General features: G+C 47.8%; 1 protein-coding gene across 1 annotated transcript in view; it reads left to right on the top strand.

Moving 5' to 3' along the window:
* The window catches only part of TTC7A (tetratricopeptide repeat domain 7A), a gene marked incomplete at its 5' end in the record, with an annotated part of 107,633 nt that overhangs the window by 29,034 nt on the left and 59,913 nt on the right, over nt 1-18,686 (top strand). Inside the window, 3 exons of the mRNA XM_010140088.1 lie at nt 3,479-3,616; nt 4,042-4,125; nt 12,713-12,817. Coding sequence (XP_010138390.1) covers nt 3,479-3,616; nt 4,042-4,125; nt 12,713-12,817 — 327 coding nt within the window. The remainder of the gene's footprint in view (nt 1-3,478; nt 3,617-4,041; nt 4,126-12,712; nt 12,818-18,686) is intronic.

The following is an 18,686-nucleotide window of genomic DNA, read 5'->3' as shown; positions in this document are numbered from 1 at the left end:
TGTCATAAACATGCCATAAATAAGCTGCAATTACCGGGGTCACTGATGTACAGCCAATCCTCCGTGGACAGGTGGCCTATCTAGTTTGTGCGTTAGTATCTTGTATATGTGGGTAGGAAGGCACAAGCCGCCTGTAGCTCAGCAGGGTCGTTAATTAAATCGCAGATCCCCAGGAAGGCAGATCTCTTCCCTGCTGTCAGTCCCATGCTCTTGTATTGCTGCGGTTTGGAGCCAGACCTAAACGGCCCTGCTGAAACCAGCCCTGGTTCTGCGCCTGGTCAGGCTGAGCTCGTGAGCTGGGCTTCGGGCACGGCACAGAGCCATCGCTGTGGCTGCAAACGTGGTGCATCGCTGGGTCGCTCCATTACCTAGCAGTACCTCACACAAAGGGGCGTTGGCTTGTATTTTTGGTCTGTATGGCGCAAGTTGCGCTGACTGCTGATGGTGACACTCCTCTTGGTAGCACTGGTGACCTTCTCCGTCCCACACAACAGCCTGGAACAGAGATTCTCTTCTTTTAATGGTGTGACTCACCACCTCTGAGGCTGCTTGTGTGAGGAGCTGTGTCTGTGTGACAATGGGAACAGTTAAAGGGAAGAGTCATGCTGGGGGTGTTGAAAACGTATTTGTAGCAGTGTTTTGCTGCTGCTTGTCGTGGAGGAGGAAGTAAGGAGGAAGGACAAATTAGGAATTGCTGCTTATGGTACTGATACTCTGTTTGGAGCTCAGTGTTCTACAAATAACCCTTTCTCCACTTGATTTCAGGAAAACTAGTGGTCTGAAACAACAGAGACACAGCTATTGAAAAAATGTTGGTGTGAACGGCTTAGAATTCATGCGTTCTGACGTACAAAGTGAGAGATCTCTCTCTCGCTGTACGTTTCTGAAAGTCCAGCAGAACTGGTGTATGCTGTGTGGTGGCAACTGCGCAGCTGGTTTGCACTGGTACTTACCTGCAACTGCCAGGACGTCTTGCTGCCAAACTGAAGTTTACAAAAACATAAAGGTGAAGACAAAAAGACGGGCTAACCGTGATCTGGGTCACGGCACCCATCCCTCCGTGAGAGACAGGCCACGGCACGTGCTGGTATCAGCGAGTGGCTTTGAAGCCAGAGGGGATCGCGTTCCCTTCTCTGCCCTGCTGCGTGTCACTGCTGTGGGAGATGGTACCCTGAGCCTTGGCATGAGAATTTGTGTTACTCTCTTAGAGACGCTCCGTGTTAGTGCTCGGTCAGTTTGTACCGTTTGGGTTGGTTTGTTTTATAGCTCTGTGATAAAGTGGGAATGTCTTGATTTTTTTTTTTTTTTAGCAGCTGAATTTGCAATTGGAAATAGTATTAAATAAATAGTTCAGTGTTAAATTTGTTGAGATAGAGATGATCAGTTTGCTCAATGGCATCTCTTGTGCCTGCCAGTACAAAGAGTGATAGATCGCAGAGACCTCCTGTGACTTCCAGATTTGAAAGCCTGAAGAAAATAAGCAGGTTTATGACCTTCTTGGAAGGGATATTAGTCATGCCTATGCATATGTTGTTTTTAACTGCTGTCTGCTTAGGTAAGGTACGGTATGTTCAGCATGACTGCAATTTTAGAACGTTGCATCCTTGTAACGTGTCTTGTATTCCTGCAGATTGCAGGATTTGGGCATGTTCTTCCCTCTGGCACCAATAGCTGTTAGCAGACGTTCACGGGCACTGGCCAGTTCTGAATAATTTTCTCTCTCTTGTGCTAATGCATCAAGCCAACAATCATAGCCTGGTACTAGATGGATTCCCCAAATCCATCAGACTGATGGAAGGTTGATGATGAGATTAGAGAGCACGGGGGTGCTATCTCAGCTATTTTCTACAAACAATTGTCATAACAGTGTAACTGGTGCAGAAAAAATTGTTAATGTTCTGGTACATCCACAGGAGGCTTCACTCGGCTGTATGGATCGTCCTGTATGTGCTTTGGCTTTAGCTCTCTGAAGTAGCAAGATCAGAGTTCTTCTGTATGTGCCTTAACTCCTTTTCTTTCTTTTTAAATAGCAGTCTTGGGTTAAATCCGAAAAGAAACTAAAGTTCTGTTTATTTTTTTTTGTTCTTACTCGTTTAGTTCTGCTACTAAAGGCAGATGAGCTATGCTTCTGTACGCTGGCAGGATTTTCTCTTCAAAGTTGGTTTCATTCCCTCATGCAACCTATAGTTCTGAACAGTTTGTTTTAAATCACGAATTACATCTGCAGAAACCTGAAAAATACTGTTGTGGCTGCACGAGTCAATGTAAGTTTTTGTGCAAACACTGGGCTGAGTCTGACCTGCCAGGTTGCCTTTAACGGCGGTCGCCGTTTGGCTCCCGGCGGTGGCGGCGTTAGTGTCAGTAACACTTTTGCTGTCTTGAGTTTGCTGTCTCGGCTGTGGGGAAGAGTGCTTGGAACTGGGGCATTACACAGATAGTATCAGGATGAAACAGCTGCAGCTTAATCTTAAAGAAATATGTGTGAGCTTTAAGGGCTGCATATTCTGGAAACTTTTATTACACTGAATTCCCATGTTTAACCTTTTTAGGAAAAAATCTCCCTACCATTAGAAATAGATGTAAGATTATAGTAGTAAGCGTTATAAATTCAGTCTCCCCTGAGGGAGGGACCGTTTTGTTTGTCTTTGCCCCAGGTGACACTGCTGGCCATCCTCATAATTTTTCCGATCTTCTAGATGTCTAGAGCTGACCGCCTGCTGCTGCACCCCTCTCGGTGGAGGAGCCCAGGGCAGGGTGTCTGTGCTCGCTGGCACCCGGCACCGCCTCTCTCGGCAGCCGGGGGGAAGCCCTCTGCGGCCCCAAATCAGAGGGGCTTTTCCGTTTGCTCTGGGATTGAAATCTCCTCTCTCTGTGCTCAGAAACCGGAGAGGCTGGAATCTTGAGGTAAACCTCAGCCTGTGGCATGCGGTATTTTGGGACATCGGCGCAAATTGCTAGACTGATGATTTTCTGTCAAAATTAATGTATCTCCTTGATCTAGGCTGAGCAATGCACTGATAAATTATGCAAAATTAACACATACTTTTCAAAAAATTACTAGGTATTGCGTTGCCCAGACCTCTAATTGCATTGAATTGATGACAAGCAAATCTGATGACTAGAGACAGCCCACTCGAATGAAAAAGTAAGAAGTGAGGAGCAGAAAAGAACAACAAAACCGCATGCTATTAGGAAGAAATCAAGTGCAGACACAGCAGATAAAATACCAACCATGGAAGCAGTTATCACAGTTGCAGGCAATTGAAGTAATAAGGAATGTGGTTTAAGGATGGCCTTGAATTTCTAAGGATTGAGGAAACAGGATCTGGTAGGTCTGTTCCCTAACACTTTAATTCTGCAAAACAAATCCAGCCTGAATTTAAAGAAAGCGCTGCAGATGGCGAGCAGAAATTCCTATGGAGGAGTCGGTTCTCTTGCTCTTTTTGGGTTCTGATGCTTCATTTGTGTCTGTGCCCAGGCAAACCGGGATGCAGTGATCAGCCGAGCCCCAGACCAGCAGGATGACCGAGCTGTCAGCCTCCGGGATGCTTCTGCAGTCTACGACCTCCTCAGTATCACGCTGGGCAGGAGAGGACAGTATGTCATGCTGTCTGAGGTACCTCCTCCTGACTTCTGCCAAAACCTCCACCTGAAAAGTGCAAGCAAAGCCCCTCCTCACAGTAACTCGCCAGGGAAGGCAAAAACGAAGCACCATGGTTGGCAGTTAGGTCTAGAGCTGTTTCTACTACGGCAGCACAGGGCAGAGGTGGCCGCAGGAGTGTTCGAGAGACTGAAATAACTCTTATGTAGGCACTTGAACAAAGTGACTGTCCTTTGAAATGATGGTGCTGGCCAGCCCCATTAATAGAGGAGGAAAATGATGTCATTTAAAAAAAAAAAATCATCTGGGTCCTGGGCCACAACAGACTATTTCCCCTGATTTGGTTACTGAGGCAAGCAGCACTCTTGACAAAAGACAGATATATACGTGTATATATATATATAAATGTCTGATATTTCTCCCGTCTTTTTACTTCTCAGTGCTTGGAGAGAGCCATGAAGTTTGCATTTGATGAATTTCACCTCTGGTACCAACTTGCCCTGTCCATGGTGGCTTGCGGAAAGGTAAGGGTCAAACCAAAGGGCCTGGAAAGGGCACGGTTTCCTCGGCCGTGGATCGAGCTCACCTGTTTGAGTGCGCACAGTCACAGGCAAATACTAGTCTGTAGTCACCCCACTCCACTGTGTGGCCCCAGGGGTGTACTTGGTGGGACCTTGCAAACTCTGACTCTGTTTTGGGACTCCACAGTTATCTCCTAAATGGGCTAGATCTGTTATGATCAAAAAATTTTGACAAAGCAGATTAGATCAGTAGGGAGCTGAAGGGAGCTGCTTAGTGAGAAAGAGACTTGCAGGTTCCTGCAGGAGCTCAGTCGGAGCATTTCAAAATCCAGTTCCAAGTCTGAGAGTGGTTGCTAGACTCAGTCATTGACAGGGAAACCCGAAGCTGCTGGTGGAACACTTAAACAATGAGCTTGGGGCTGTGGTGCTAATGCTTTGCGCTGGCCTGTGTCAGGTGGGAGGTTTACAAGTCGTGTCCGGCTCCCCTTGGCATTCAGCTGGACTTAGCACGTTATTGCCCTCTGTGCCATTGCAAATCCTCTGGATACTCGATCTCCTGATACTGAGGACAACAATGACGAGAGGGGCTGTGAGGGAAAGAAAGGCACAATATCTTCCCATAAACGCAGGGCTTTTCTGGGAGCTTTATTAGCTCTGCGGGTTGCGTAACCTGTCTCTCCACAGCAGGAAATGCTGTAGCTCTCTTCATCTGCTGGAGAGCAAATCTAGGTTTTAACTGCTGGTTGAGAGAAGGAGTGTATCCAGAGAATAATTGTGGTTCAGTTTCAGGTTAGCGTTGAGGAGAGAAACGGGGTCCGACCTCTAGCTTCTAACAATTTGCCTGAGAATTCTGTCCTTGTCCTTATGTTTGCATGCCTCTTCGCTTTCCCTAGAAGTTACTGAATATTCGGTACCTCAGAGAAAAGAAGGAGCAGCACGAGTATCTGTATCTGCAACTGTCCTATCCTTGCAAATTTTCAACTGTGTCATGTCTTTCTGCCTGTACTTTAAATATTTACAGGGTAAAATGGCCTGATCTTGTCTGCTGATGTAAAAGCTCTAAACATTCTGAGCCCTGTGTGGGGCAGAGGGAATTCCCTTACCCAGCAATCCCATCTGTGCAGTATTTCCCTTCTAATCCCAAAGTATTCCCTGAGGATTCCTGTTGTATGCTCCGCAGTGCGTCATCTTGCTGATGGGAGATGTGGCACACGTTGTTTCTTCTGCTCCGCAGCTTGCTAGCAGGACAGTTCGTGTACGAGTAAGTGCTCCAGCGCAGCAGCAAACTGATGAGAAACCAGCGTGGTCTGTCCACGCTGTAGAATGCAGAGTACTCTTGAGGTTCTGTAGGTAGAAGAGCTCTTTTCACCTGTCTCAGTCACTGCCAGTTCCTGGTCTCATGTCTTGGTAATGAAATCTCACATCCTGCAGCGTTACTTGTTCTGCAGTACAGCAAATCATGCTCATAAATCCTGGGTACGACAGGAACGCTTTCATCAACCTGGAAATGCTGGAAACTCTGGTCTCTCTCTTTTTAACACATTCTGAGGATTTGCAAACTCTGACCTTCTTGAAAATGCTGTGAAATCTTATCTTTCCCTCCATTCCGCATTGCAATTGACTCGTGTTACTTTTATTTTGTAAATTCATCTTCAGGCTAAGTCAATCAAGTCGAATTTCAGACTATTTTCTTCCTCTGCCAGCCAAAAGCTTGCCAACTGGTGGCTGCCGTTTTTCACAAGCGATCAGTCTGAATGTCAAGCCTGCCACCGAGGCTCATTCCTGTATGCGAGCTTGAGTTAACACCTTCTAAAAATCACGTGTCTTAACAAAAACAGGCACATCACTTCAGTACGTCCTCCCAGAGCAAGCGAGGCCGTAGGGCTCCGTTAAACAGTGACGGAAGAAGCTCGGAGAAGCATAACCTTCATGTTGTCTTCTATCCACTTCGGTGGTGGCAATAACGCAGTGACACCAGTTGCGCTTTCTGCGCTCCTCAACAGCTTGCGTAAGGAGGAGGGTGGTGTCTGGCTGTTTTTAACCCATTCTTGGACGTGTGTGTACTGACCTGAACAAAAGGAACATGTTTATTTACATTACTAGAATCCACCGGGAAATTCAGAAGACTTTTGAAGGCAATTTTAGCTGAAATGCTGGGAAAGCCTAGAAAATGGCAAAGGCTAATTGAGAGATGTCCTGTGTCACTAAGCACAGTTCTGGATAGGCAAGAGAAAGGTTTAGATCAGTCTAATGCCGCGCACCCTGAACTGGTGCTGGAAAACCAAATGCTGAACTCTGCACAGCCGCTTTAAGTTGCTGCTGCTGGGAATAAACTTTGATGTGGTTGTGCCCGCTCAGCCTTCAGCTGTGGTGTCGCAGCTACCCGGCTCCGCTGCCACACGTAGGCAGGCTGGAGTCTGAGTGGCGAGTGCTGCGATAGCCGGATGCCATCTGGCAGAGTCCTCGGGCAACGAGATGAGCTGCTGTCGTGCTGCCAGAGTAAAACAAGTGCAGTAGGTTGCATCTGCTTGTCTTGACTTGAAAAGTGAAGTGACCTGTATCCAGCAGAATGGGGAAAGGGACTAAACTCCTACTTACAGAGTAGGAAAAACTCCGTGGTCCTTGTGGTAGTGAAGAGAGAGACAGCTAGTTGGGGCAGACTTGTTCTCTGCTGCTGCTCTTCAGCTAAATGGTTTCCACTGGAAGTCATGGAGGTCACCAGCACACGGTATCCGACAGACCAGGGCAGCTCTACCCACGTGTCTGAGGTTGGAGGGAAAATTCTCATAGCGTCTGGGTGATGTGTTACGAGCACAAGAGATGTGACATAGGGTCCCTGTGCACTTGCAAGCGTTTTCCTGCCTTTGGATCAGTTATGTGTTCCCTGTTGAGGTTTTGGCTCCCTTCCACACCGAACAGCCTCACCTGGGACCCAGTGTGGGTGTCCCAAAGAGTCACTGGAACTCTCTGAGAGCAGAGACTCAGAAGTACGTGGTAGGATTGGGCTCTAGCTTAAGCTGACAGTGCTCCAGAGAGTCTAGATCGTGTCTTTTTTACCTGTCGGTACTGCTCCAGAGAACGATAAACTGATAAAATACGTGCCTCGAACAACATGAGGCAGCATTGATGCCTCTCTTCTACCTACCAGCCAAGGAGACAAGATTTGAGTTTAGGGCTGTTTTCCTAAGGGTAGCGAGGGAGGGATTCTTCAAGGATAGCTGTGAAATTCTGCAACACTGAGTCTGCTTAGTCTGAAAGTGCTGGCTGCCCTAACCGAGCCATTCAGCTCGCAGCAGTCTTACACTGAGCTCTCATGTCCAGTTTGACTAGTGTACGCAGTGCATAAACCATTTTCATGCTCATGTTTAATAATTCTGCCCCCCCAAAAAACCCCACAGCACAACTTGGAGCGTTGAATTAAAAGCTTTCAAATGTGTGTTTCTTGAGAGGAGGGGTGGGAGTGATGCAGTCTCAGGCTAGCTGAGAGGAGCCTGGAGCATCTGCGAGGAGAGGATAATCTGCTCTTTCCCGTCACCCTGTGTGCTCGTTTAGGCGATGAAGTGCAGCAAAATGTGCATAAAGGAAGAGCTCCGGAGCAATTGAAGCGGCTGTGGGGAAGAGCCTCTGTGAGAGCCCAGCGGAGCTGGAAGCAGTTACCTAGAGGCAAGGGCTGTGCTCAGCAGCCCTCGTGCTGGGCTTGCTGATGGCAGTTATGTGTTCCTGGGGTGCCTGGCACGCAGCTGTCCAGCCCCTCTGATCCAGAGCATCAGCAGCCCAGTGCTTGCCTTTAGGACGGCAATTGGATGACAATAGAAGCGACTGCAGCGTTGCTGATCCTCCCCAGCCCCTGCTAGCCCGTAGAGACAGTGGTCAGCGTTACCCCAGAGATAAGGCAGGCTGGCAGATGGGGGAATTACGCTCCAAGCATGACACTTTGCACAACCAGGCAGACAAAGCTGCTTTCAACCACCCAAAATGCTCCCCTCTGCTCTTATCCCTTTTGTTTGTTCAGCTTTAAGGCAGAGGAAGGAGAGTCGTGCTTGTCTACCTGAATGATTTTTCTTAAAAGCATAACGCTTCAGGAGGTGTCCGGTGTTACACAAAGGGAAGTGATCACATCCTTCTTGGCATCTGTCATTCAGCTGGTTTGCTGGGGGAGCAGGCTCCTGCTCTCCCCAGCGCCAGCCTTGTGGAGGCGCTGCACTCCCTGGGCTGCCCAGCAGCCCTGCCCGTGGCTTGGGCTGACAGCGTTTTCGGGGGTTTGCAAGCAGCCTTACAGCCGTGGACTCTGATTTTTGGAGTGCTTTTCAAGTGGCTGGTACATACTGGTCATAGGCAAATAATGACAAGCTGATGTCTGAGCTGCTCATATCTGTGTTGCACCCAAAAGAAGAAATCCTTCCCTTTATTTAAACAGTGCAGCAAAAGCAGATGTCTCCAATGGCTCCGAGGAGCTTCGCTTGACTCAGCCGTGCCCGCACTGCCAACATGCAGCTTTCCAGAAGGTTAGGAGGGAAGTTATAAATATATTTGCTACATAATTCTGCAGCAACAGCAGACGAATTGTATGATTTAGGCTGTTCCTTCTGCTGGTTTCCTTGCAAAAGCTTAGGCCGGTTACTAGGCAACCGGCATAAAAAAGAGACTATTTCTCTGTGCAATGTGGGCAGGAACCTCAGGAGCAGCAGAGGCCTCGGATGGCTCCTTAAATAGCATTGCTGAGGCATGAGAGTTAAAATATTGAACGTTTGTTGGGTCAAGATCCTGTTACGAAGGTCAGCTACCTCGGGGCCGTTCAGTAGCTGGGTTTCCTTTGGTGCAGAAGAGCGATCACAAGGCGGGTGTGCCTGGGTGCTGCACGTAGTACGAAACCTGGCAGTTCCAGCACGCCAGACTGCGGAGCAGGGTACCTGGTGGGCTAGCGGAGCGCCTTCACACTTCACTCGCTTTTCTTGACAGAAGGTGTGAAGTGGGGTGTTTGTCACATTAGCAGGGACAGATTTATGCTTACAGATCTGAGAACTCACACGGTCCTTTAAAAAGTGGATATTTGAAGCTGCTTAACTCCAGTGCTCTAATTCACTAATCACAAGGCGAAAAGAAAAGGGGGAGAATCAGTTCCTGTATTAAGTGAATGTTTTAGGGGAATAATGTTCATGAACGATGTTCACTAGAAATTCAGTGGACAGCTGACACCAAACCAGCTAATTCCAGCGTTCTCGATTGCTGGCTCGCTCTGTGCTGTCTTCTGTGTGTTGGGTCAAGATAATTTATAAGCTAAGTGCTAGAAACGATCACCTTGAGGAACGTTTTCCCTCTGGCTGGAAAGTATTACCAAAGAAGCAAAACACGAGAGAGGTTTTTGGAACCTTTGCAGGAGAAAAGCATCTGTTCATGGTGTGTCGAGTCTGCCTGGCATGATTTACGGACCGGAAATGCTTCTTCCTTCTACTTACATTTGTGGTTGCTTTATCTTGTGAATATGAAACAAATCTCTGACACCCTTCTTGTTTGCTTTGGTATGGGAGAAAATTGTGTTGAAGTGGGTTCGGAAAACCAGCATTTGGTATTTAATTTGGTGTTCAAGCCAGCATCTATATATTTACCATAACTGATGGCAAGATCTCTGAGCCTTTTGGAAAATTAAGAAAGAGAATGAACTGTAGACTGTCCTTCACTCTGTGTGGCTTGTGTGCAGGCGTCCCTGAGGAGCATGCCTCCCTCCTTCGTTATGTGGTTAGTAAATGGGGAATGTGGTGTATTTGAATATAAGTTCTTTTTTCCTTTACTCGCATATTGGATTTAAAACTACAGCTGCTGTAATGACTTAGGGGAAGTGTTGAATCCATCCTCCTTCTCTGTAGCTTCCTTGTGACTTCCTGCTGTGGATCAAGAACAGCCCCCCCCTCCACCCCGGCCACTGGCTCTTTCAGAAGGCTGTCTCAAGAGCAGCCAGTTGATAGTATTGCTTGCTGCTTCCCAGAAACCACCTTACCTAATCTTCTTTTCATAAATCATTGTGGAGTGTGATTGTAATCTCTGCAAAAGAAAAAACTTGTTTGTGAGTAGATTAGGCGAGGCAAAAACTGACAGGAGAAAGCCAGCTTCCTCTAGAAGGAAAGAGGATTTAAAAATGGAACAGTAGTGCCATGTCCTTCCCTGCCTCCACTGCTAAACCCACACATTTGTTGGTATGTGAAGGATGGAGATGCCCAGCTCGGGTAGTTGAAGTTCTCAAGTCCCTCATCTGTTCACCTTTGGTTGTTTTTTGATGGCTGAACATTCCCATTAGAGCAGTGTTTTCACCCCATAACCGCATCTGAGCTCCATGCTTTGTTGGTCATGACAAAGTGAGGCTGGTCATGAAGCTCCTTAAACCTGACGAGGATCCCAAGGCTGAGAACTCCTACATTAGACCTCCTGAACAAAGCTGAAACCCTGTGAGGGGGCTGTTGGCAAGCTTGCCGTTTCATTAAACCATGGCCGTTTGATGGGCTTGTGGGTGTTTGGAGGGACTTGAAAGCCTTTTCCCAGAGAGGGGCCCAGTGAGACCCAGAGGCAGATCCCTGGCTGGCTGAAATCCTTGGGAACTGATTCCAGTGCAGTTGCCATAATGCAGCAATGAGCAAGCTGAAGAGAGAGAACCTAAGCCCCGGCGTGCATTTTGATGCGAGCCCCTCTGAAGCTCAGAATTGTGAGTGGGAAGCATGCGCTCGCTTGGAGTTCAAGCTCTGCTCTTCCCAAACATGCCTCACCAATAAATCTAATTAGCGCTGCCTTGCAGCGAGTCGCACAAACAATGCGCTTGGCTGCCTGGTCCACCCACGCTAAGGGAAAGAACATGTACATTTTAATTATCAGATTATTTCGGTGTTACACGAACACTGTTTTATATTAAATATCTTAACAAACCTATGGCATCTGGGTTCAATCCTGAGTGGATGATATTTCTTCCCTGGCTGTTAATGTCTGTAATTAATATCTTTAAAACACCTTGTTGTTATATGTCACGCAAGCCTCCCCTAAGTAAGGTCGCTGTGGGAGTGGGAGGTTTTTCCTCCTGTCATCCTTTGGCTAGCATTTTCCTCATCTGTATATAATTACTGCTGAGCAAAGTTTTTAAAGGTGAAATTGTATACATCTCTTGAATTTTTAAAATGCAGCTGGGGAGAAAGGCTTCGTGTCACCCTGATTCTAAAACTGCTTTTGCTCCTTACATTTCATTGCAATTTTTGTAAGCTGAAAATAACTTAGTAAGTGTTTTAGCAGTAGTGTGAAGACTGTGGATCTTGCTCTGCAAGTCCACTTGCAGAAGCTCCTGAGTGATGTGGTACAGTGGCTCCACGCGCGAGGGGGTTGGGTGCAGGCGCAGGGTGGAACTTTCTGCCTTGCAGCATTCAGTAGCTGCCGTTGTGCAGTTGCCTCCTGAACAGGCTGCTGGAGGCTGCAGGGTGGGTCAGCTTGTCCCAAGGACCAGCCTTATTCAATGGACTGTCAAATTGTGCACTTGGAATTGTTAAATAGCAAGTGGTTCATTCTATTGGTGCTACCCGTTGCTTTAGGTAGGTGGGAGCAGCCTGGAGAACACAGGGCACGCTGTTGCTGTGCCTCAGACCACGCAGCAGGTACCCAAGCTTTTCAAGCAGGAGGGTTTGCTCCCCGCTGTCGTGGAGTTGTTTGGTTACAAAATCCATCTCTGCCTTAGCATGGGCAGGACTGCTGTACCTCTGGTTTTCCCTCTTCCCAGCGCTCGGCTGAGTAAATACCTGTCCAGGTGTTTGAATCCCCTAGCAAGAAGTGGCCCTTCAGTCCTGTGGAGAAAGGAGGCAGCTGTGGGGTGCTGTGAGGGAGGGGAGGTGCTGATGGCTGGTGGGAGCGTGGAGCTGCAGGGGACGGGGGCAGACACCAGTCCTAGCTGAGCTGGTCAAAGCTCTGGTGGGGAGAGCCCCTGGGGGGTCAGAGTCAGGCAGAGATGCCCAGGACCTGAGAGGAGCCGCAGTTCAGCTGGCTCTGCAAGCTTCTCTGGTATGGAAAGGCCATGACTGTTTACTGTGCTTGTGAGAGGGGCCTGTGTGTGTCTTGGGACCGTGTGGAAGAGCACGTAAGGAGAAATTCTGAGAGAAGAAAACTCCCCCCTGAGCTCAAGGATGAGAGAATTTGAGAGGGATCAGAGGGATCAGAGCTGGCCTGAAGCATTAGAGGAACGGAGGATAAGCCCTTTATGATCTTTGCTGCTGCTTTCCTGGAAGATGGTTGTGTGCAAGGACAACTACAGCAGCATTCTTGGGAATGGGTAGGGCAGGGTTAAAATAACCAGCACATTAACTGGAGGTCAAAGGTGTTTCTGGTGAAGTGCTGAACCAGAGGTGTCTCTGGCACGTTTCCTCTGAGTGTGGCAAGAGCGTATGTTCATGTGTTCACACGTGTGTGTGCGTGTGGAGGTGTGGGAATCAAGCTGCTGACACGTTGCTGACACATGATTCTTTCCTTCATAGAACTTCTTTGTACATTGCTCTGAGAGATCTCAGTACCTCGCTCGGCTCTGTAGCAGCATTGTCTAATGAGCTTTTTGTATTTCCTCCTCCCCCAGTCGGCGTATGCTGTGTCAGTGCTCAGGGAGTGTGCTAAGCTGCGACCTACGGATCCCACCATTCCCCTCCTGGCGGCCAAGGTCTGCATTGGGTCGCTGCACTGGGTAAGCAAGCTGATGCGGTTCTTACTGTCTAACGGATCAAGGGCTGCAGTGTCAGTGCCACAGAGCAGTTGCAGTGGGGAGAGAGGGAATCCCTGTTGAAAATCATACGTGTGCCTTGGGGAAAAAAAAAATCCTAGCAAGATATTTTGTGGTGAGTCACTGCAATGTGTTTTGCTGGCACGTTAGTCAAAGTATGAGGGGCAAAGCTGTAACAGCCGTTCTGGAGACTGCTGCTTCCCCTGGCGAGTTGATTCAGCCCCTCTTGTAGCCCCTGGAAGACAAAAGTTAATTAAGTGGGCTGTGAGACAGTTCGGGGCTGCTGGATGACTTGGTCCTTTGTTCTCGATGCTGCTGTCTCAGTGTTTTCTGTCCTGGATGTGTTAACGTACGCCCCAGAAGCAGAGTGGGAGGGGAGGTCTGTGCCTATGAAATTCCAGTCATCCCAAGGAGCAGGAACATCTGGCAGTCTTCTGCTGGGTTCCGTTCGTGGCAGGGCAGCCTGCTGCGGTCACCTGTCCTCGCCACGAGATGTCCCTGTAGGCAGCGAAGGGTTAGGATTGCTCATAGAAGTAAAACAGTGATGCTGGAAAGAAAATACCAGAAGAATCTGCACAGATCTTGGTGAAAAGTCGCAGGACCTGGAGCTGCTGCTGGTGTGTCCCCTGGGCCCCACCTCCCCATCATCTACACCCCTTACTTAGCTGGGTTGTGTTGTTTTACACCGTCAGCAGGAGACTGGTTTGTGCGTGTTTTTGAATGAACTGTACTGCTCAGACTGCAGCCGTTAAACTTACGTGTGAGTCAGCAAAAACGGGGAAGTCTCTTGTTCTAGGAAAAATCTTTCAGGTCTGAGGGCCTTGAGGGAATCCTTGCTGAACTGCTCAACCACCTCTGTTCCCTGTATAGAGCGATTTAACTCCGTGGTGCCCTCAGCTCAGTAGCACATGTTGAGGGCTGAAAGGCATTCAGTGATGTAAAACAATGTTTGCAGTGAATGTGAGTTTATTTTAATAAAGCAAATAAGTTTTTTCTGATTCTAAGAGATGTTAACACAATGTGAAAGCCAGGTGTTAAAGCAGTGTTGAGCATTCTTACTCGTATATCCAGTGAAGTTTTCAAAACAAGATCAACTTGTCATTAGTCTGAAACAACTCTGTAGGCTCTGAAGCAAGAGGAACTTCAGGGGCTAAATTCCTGCATTCCCTTGGTGTCGTAGTGGGTGACTGTAAGTCCCTGACAGCTTCCCCTGGCAATTCTTCTGTTTCAGTGACTGCCAGGAGGAAAAAAAAAAAAATTAAACCCCAGCAGAGCTGTTAAGCGTGAGGAAAACCTTTGTCTGAGGTCAAGTTAGTTTTTGCCTAGGAGCCTGAATTATAATGTAGGAGGCAAACTTGGGATCTCCATATTGCAAATAAATCTGCCTCTCCTGCCTTCCTGCTCTGTGAACAGGACTCCAGCAAGGGGAAGGTGCTGGAGCTGTGACGCCTACATTTCAAATGGTGCCATTAAAGGCTGCTGACTGTAATGGATGAAGAGTTGAGTATGAAATTATGAGCTCAAATTCAGGATGCTGCTATGCCAGGAAATGGGCAGAGTCAGGATTTGTCCTTCTCATTGGTGCTTCTCCCCGAAATCTCTTTGGATCCGCTAGCACAGCTGCTGTGAAAAAAAAACAACCCAAAAAACCCAACAACAACAAAAAACAAAACAACCCCCCTCCCCCGCAAACAACAACAACAAAAAAACCTCGGAAAAAACCCAACCTTATCATGGAGATGCTTAAAGATGATGGTGAGACTGTAATTCAGTTCCAAATCTGTCCTCAGGCAATCAGTATCTCCAGAATTCTCATACGTGACAGAGATGATAAAGCCACAATCTAACCCTAAAAAATAGGAGAAAGAAGGGGAAAATGAGCTGCTTTTGATTATTACACAGTAAGAGGATTTTCTCCTCTCTCTGCCGCTTTTCATTGTGTGAAGCTCTTCCCAGCGTTGTTCAGTCAGAGCCTGGCTCCGCACGGGGATGCAGTGTGAGATACAGACATGATTTCACAAGAGGGGAATTTTACTGCAGTTATCTAGAGTGCACGAAAACCAGATTAAAAATATTCCTCTCCCCTCTTCCTTGCACTCGGTAGCCTATGCTCTACCCTGAGACAAATCTTGCTGATGGTACAGAAGGGTTTTAATTAAGGGGAGTCAGAGGGAAATGAGAGCGAGCATCTTCTAAAGGAACTGAAAGGACAGGTTCCCACATCTCGCAGTCGAAGGAATGCTCCTGATATTGCTGGCAGACTCCTGTGCCTAATAAAGACCTTCCTGCTTAGCAGAGCTGTTTTTCTAAATGTCATCCTTACAGTAATTATTTGCATTTAAATTACATGGCAATCAAATCAGAATTGAATCATTTAAACTGGAAGTGAACAAGCTGATCAATGCCAGTATAAATAGAAAGGAGGATAGACGTGGCACAGGAACAGTCTAATGGACAAATATTAACAGTTACAAATAGTCAAATACATCTTGCTTTGCAGAACACATATGATTAATCTCTCAATTAGGAAATATATCTATGCACTCGATTGCTGGCTAGGCAGGAAAAGGGTGAGATCGGATCACCATTGATCCAAATGAAACAGCTGATTTACATGTCCTGCCTCTCTCTGCGGTCTGCTTTTGGTGCAGTATTGTGCTCAGTTTGTTCGTGGTCCATGGACAAGCCCTACTTTAGTCTTATTTCAGTTACTAGCAATAAAAAAAACAAACCAAAAACATTTATGCAGCTGGATGTTTACAGAACACAGGACAGTTTCTTTCCTGATTAATCTAGCAGTCACTTAACTCGTTTTACTGGATTTGTTCATGGTGTCTCAGCACACTTGAGAACCAGGGAGAACAAAAAATGAATTTAAATGTACCATAGTGATTTACAACGCTGAGGATGTTCAGAGCACACCTATGAAATAACCTCAATGCGGAACAAATCAAGGTGAAGACATGCATCCATTTATACCGTGCCGTGCAAATCAATGTATAACAGAGCTCCTGTGGAGATGACTGCAGCCCCCGCAGCTCCTCCTGTGGCGGGATGGCCGGATCGTTGGCTGGTGTAACTTGGCACCGCTCCACTGGCACCGCGCTGGCTCACAGCAGCGGACGACCTGCCCCATCAGCTTTCGGGACTGGGCCTGCAGTAAACAACTGAGGGACATAAGTGATGTTTTGGGTCCTTTTTCAGTATTAAAGGTTTTCACAAATGAAAAAAAAAGTGCAGAGGTATCAGTGAATGAATACTTGATTAATTCTAAAGCTTATGCCAGCTGGAGGACCAGGAAAGCTCCAAAGCTAGTGCACCTCTCTAGACCACAGTTGTCTGGTCAGGATGGGGTTGAACCTGTGCTTAAAGCTCATCTATCATGAGGGGCAAAAGCGAAGTTGGAATTTTTCTGCTGTATCTAGTCCATTACATGGGTGTTTTAAACATCTGTAGTGGGCTCGGAATTACCACTGAGGCGTTGTGCTGCCCAGCCCTGCAGTTTGGGGCTGCAGCACAACCGCGTGCTGAACTCAGGCGTGACCGATTCTAGCAGGAGAACACGCAGCCCATTTCTCTGTACCCAGCTCGGTTTTGGCTTTCCAGAATGCGCGATGACGTTCCTGTCGGTTGAAGTTTGAAGTATTGTTTTGAATTTTTATAGGGAAGTTGGTGTAGCTTACAGTGGAGCGTGGCCACACTGAGGTTGTCCTGCCTCGGTCTGCTCTAAGTTCAGAGTTCCGCTTACTAAAGGCTGCAATTTCCTCTTTCGCTCAGCCGTCCCTGGCACGGCCTCAGGGCTGTGAATGCTCGCTTGCCTATTTTGGCAGTGGCTTTGAGCTGCAGTATGAATTGTTGTTTCTAATATTTTAGTAGTCCAGTACAGTTAATTTCACCACTAATTGAGGTTCTCCAGGACCCTGTTATGGCAGGTGTGGTGAAAATACTAAAACCAGGACTTCTGTCGATGGGCAAGTGTTAAATACTGAATTTCTCCATTTCAGGAGCCTTCTTTAAAGGCGTTTACGTTTACTTTGATGCTTTCTAGTGCCTTTTACTGCATTGATTTCAATGGAGGATGTTGAAAACTTGGTAAACACACATAAAGACAAATGGACTACAGACCTAGGATAGGCTTGAATCTTCTAGGACTCTGGTCTGACAGAGCGTAGGAAGATCTGAGGCATGTTCCTACTATTTTCATCCCCCCACAGTTGATACAACAGAAATACAGAAATAGTAGCGTTGTGCACCAAATGATGCCAGTATTACCATCTAGTATGAGCTCTTGGAGGGACTTCACCCTGCAGCAGAAGCTGCAGGGCAAGATGGTGTTGTGCCTCTCGGATGTTTCCCTCGTTTCCTTTAAGTCACTGCTTGTGAAGTGCTCTGCTCCAACACGTCACTGGGAAGACAGGGATCACGCCATCAGTCAGGGAAGAGAGTGGGGTCAGGCCAGGCCAGACGGTGCATGGAGTCATAAAAAGTGAGTAAGACATACCACGAGGTTAATACACCACGGGGTGTGTGTGGCGGGGGGGAGGTTGGCAGGACGTAGATTTAGAGCTGCATGCTTCTGAGGTAGCAGCTTATCATTCATTACTTTCACAGACCACTTAATCTGAGAGTGCTTCTCTCTCCTCCTGTCTGTGGTGACCCTGTCGCTGTAGATAATAAATGCTGTGCATGTGCTTGTACCCGTTTGCCTGGGAGCCCTGGAGCCGCAGGCAAACGCTCAGGTCTAACCGCAGTACGAGCAAGACTGAAAGATCAAACCTGTCCTGTTACCGAGTTATTCTGCCTGCTGAGGACAGACGCCGCTAGGGCGAGAGGCTACGGAGAAAGCAGAGATGGTAAGGAGCTGCTAGAGACTTCTTCCCTCTTCTAAAAGACGTTCTTGCTTACATCACAGCTACTGTTACTGGGTCAATCCCAAGAGTTTTATGAGTCAAAAGTGACTAAGAATTTTGTCTTCTGTGCATCTCCCTTGTGGACAAACCACTCTCGCTACAGTGGAGGATAGGCCCCAGTATTCCTAAGTGCTGGGGGCTGAGCTGCCACCGAGAGCAAGGTCTGGGGTGGACTTGGCCTGGTGACACGTTCAATAGACCAACAATGTAAAGCACAGGGTTTTTTTTTTTCCTGACACAAGCAATGTGATTCACTCTGTCTGCCGTAACCAGCCGTGGGACCAAACCTTTCGTTACACTGTGCCTTGCTGGCCACTGTCTTCCTGTGCATTTTTCCTCTTCTCGTTCTCTGTTCCCAATGTGTTTTACTCCTCTTTGAATTAGTCTCTATACCTACAACCCAGTGTAGTGGAAATGACAAGAGGTTAATCCAGCTAGTTAGTATCATGCATGGTTTTGCGACCATGTGACCCTTTCTGTAGGGTTAGGGTCTCTTACGCACTTGGGTCCATCACTCGGTCTCACTGGTGTCCAAACTGCCCTGCTTCACCAGCCTGGCCAGGTGTCCCAAGGCCAGTGTCACTTGATGTGTTTGCTGCCTCCTCCCTTGTGCGCGGCTCCTTTTCAGCGCAGTAAGGTCCCACTTCCACGCTGCTAAATGTCATCGCTTTGCTTGTCCTCAGTTGTTCCAAGTCCGTGCTGGCGAGCACCGCAGCTCCCCCTGACAGGCCGGGAGGGTGTTGGTTGATTCAGTGGGGCAGGGCTTGAGCTTTTCTAAAAACAAGCTGGGTGGCAGTTGGAAGCCAGCTGGGTGGCGGCAGGCCAGGGGACAGCACCTGCTGTTCCCCCCTCCCTTGTCGCTATGCCCCCAGGCTCGGCTCGAGCACACGCCAAAACCTGTGGTCAAATAGCAACGGCGGCGG

Source organism: Buceros rhinoceros, unplaced genomic scaffold (genome assembly GCF_000710305.1).
Source record: "Buceros rhinoceros silvestris isolate BGI_N320 unplaced genomic scaffold, ASM71030v1 scaffold3967, whole genome shotgun sequence".
NCBI lineage: Eukaryota > Metazoa > Chordata > Aves > Bucerotiformes > Bucerotidae > Buceros > Buceros rhinoceros.
This window is presented reverse-complemented; position numbering and strand designations above follow the sequence as displayed.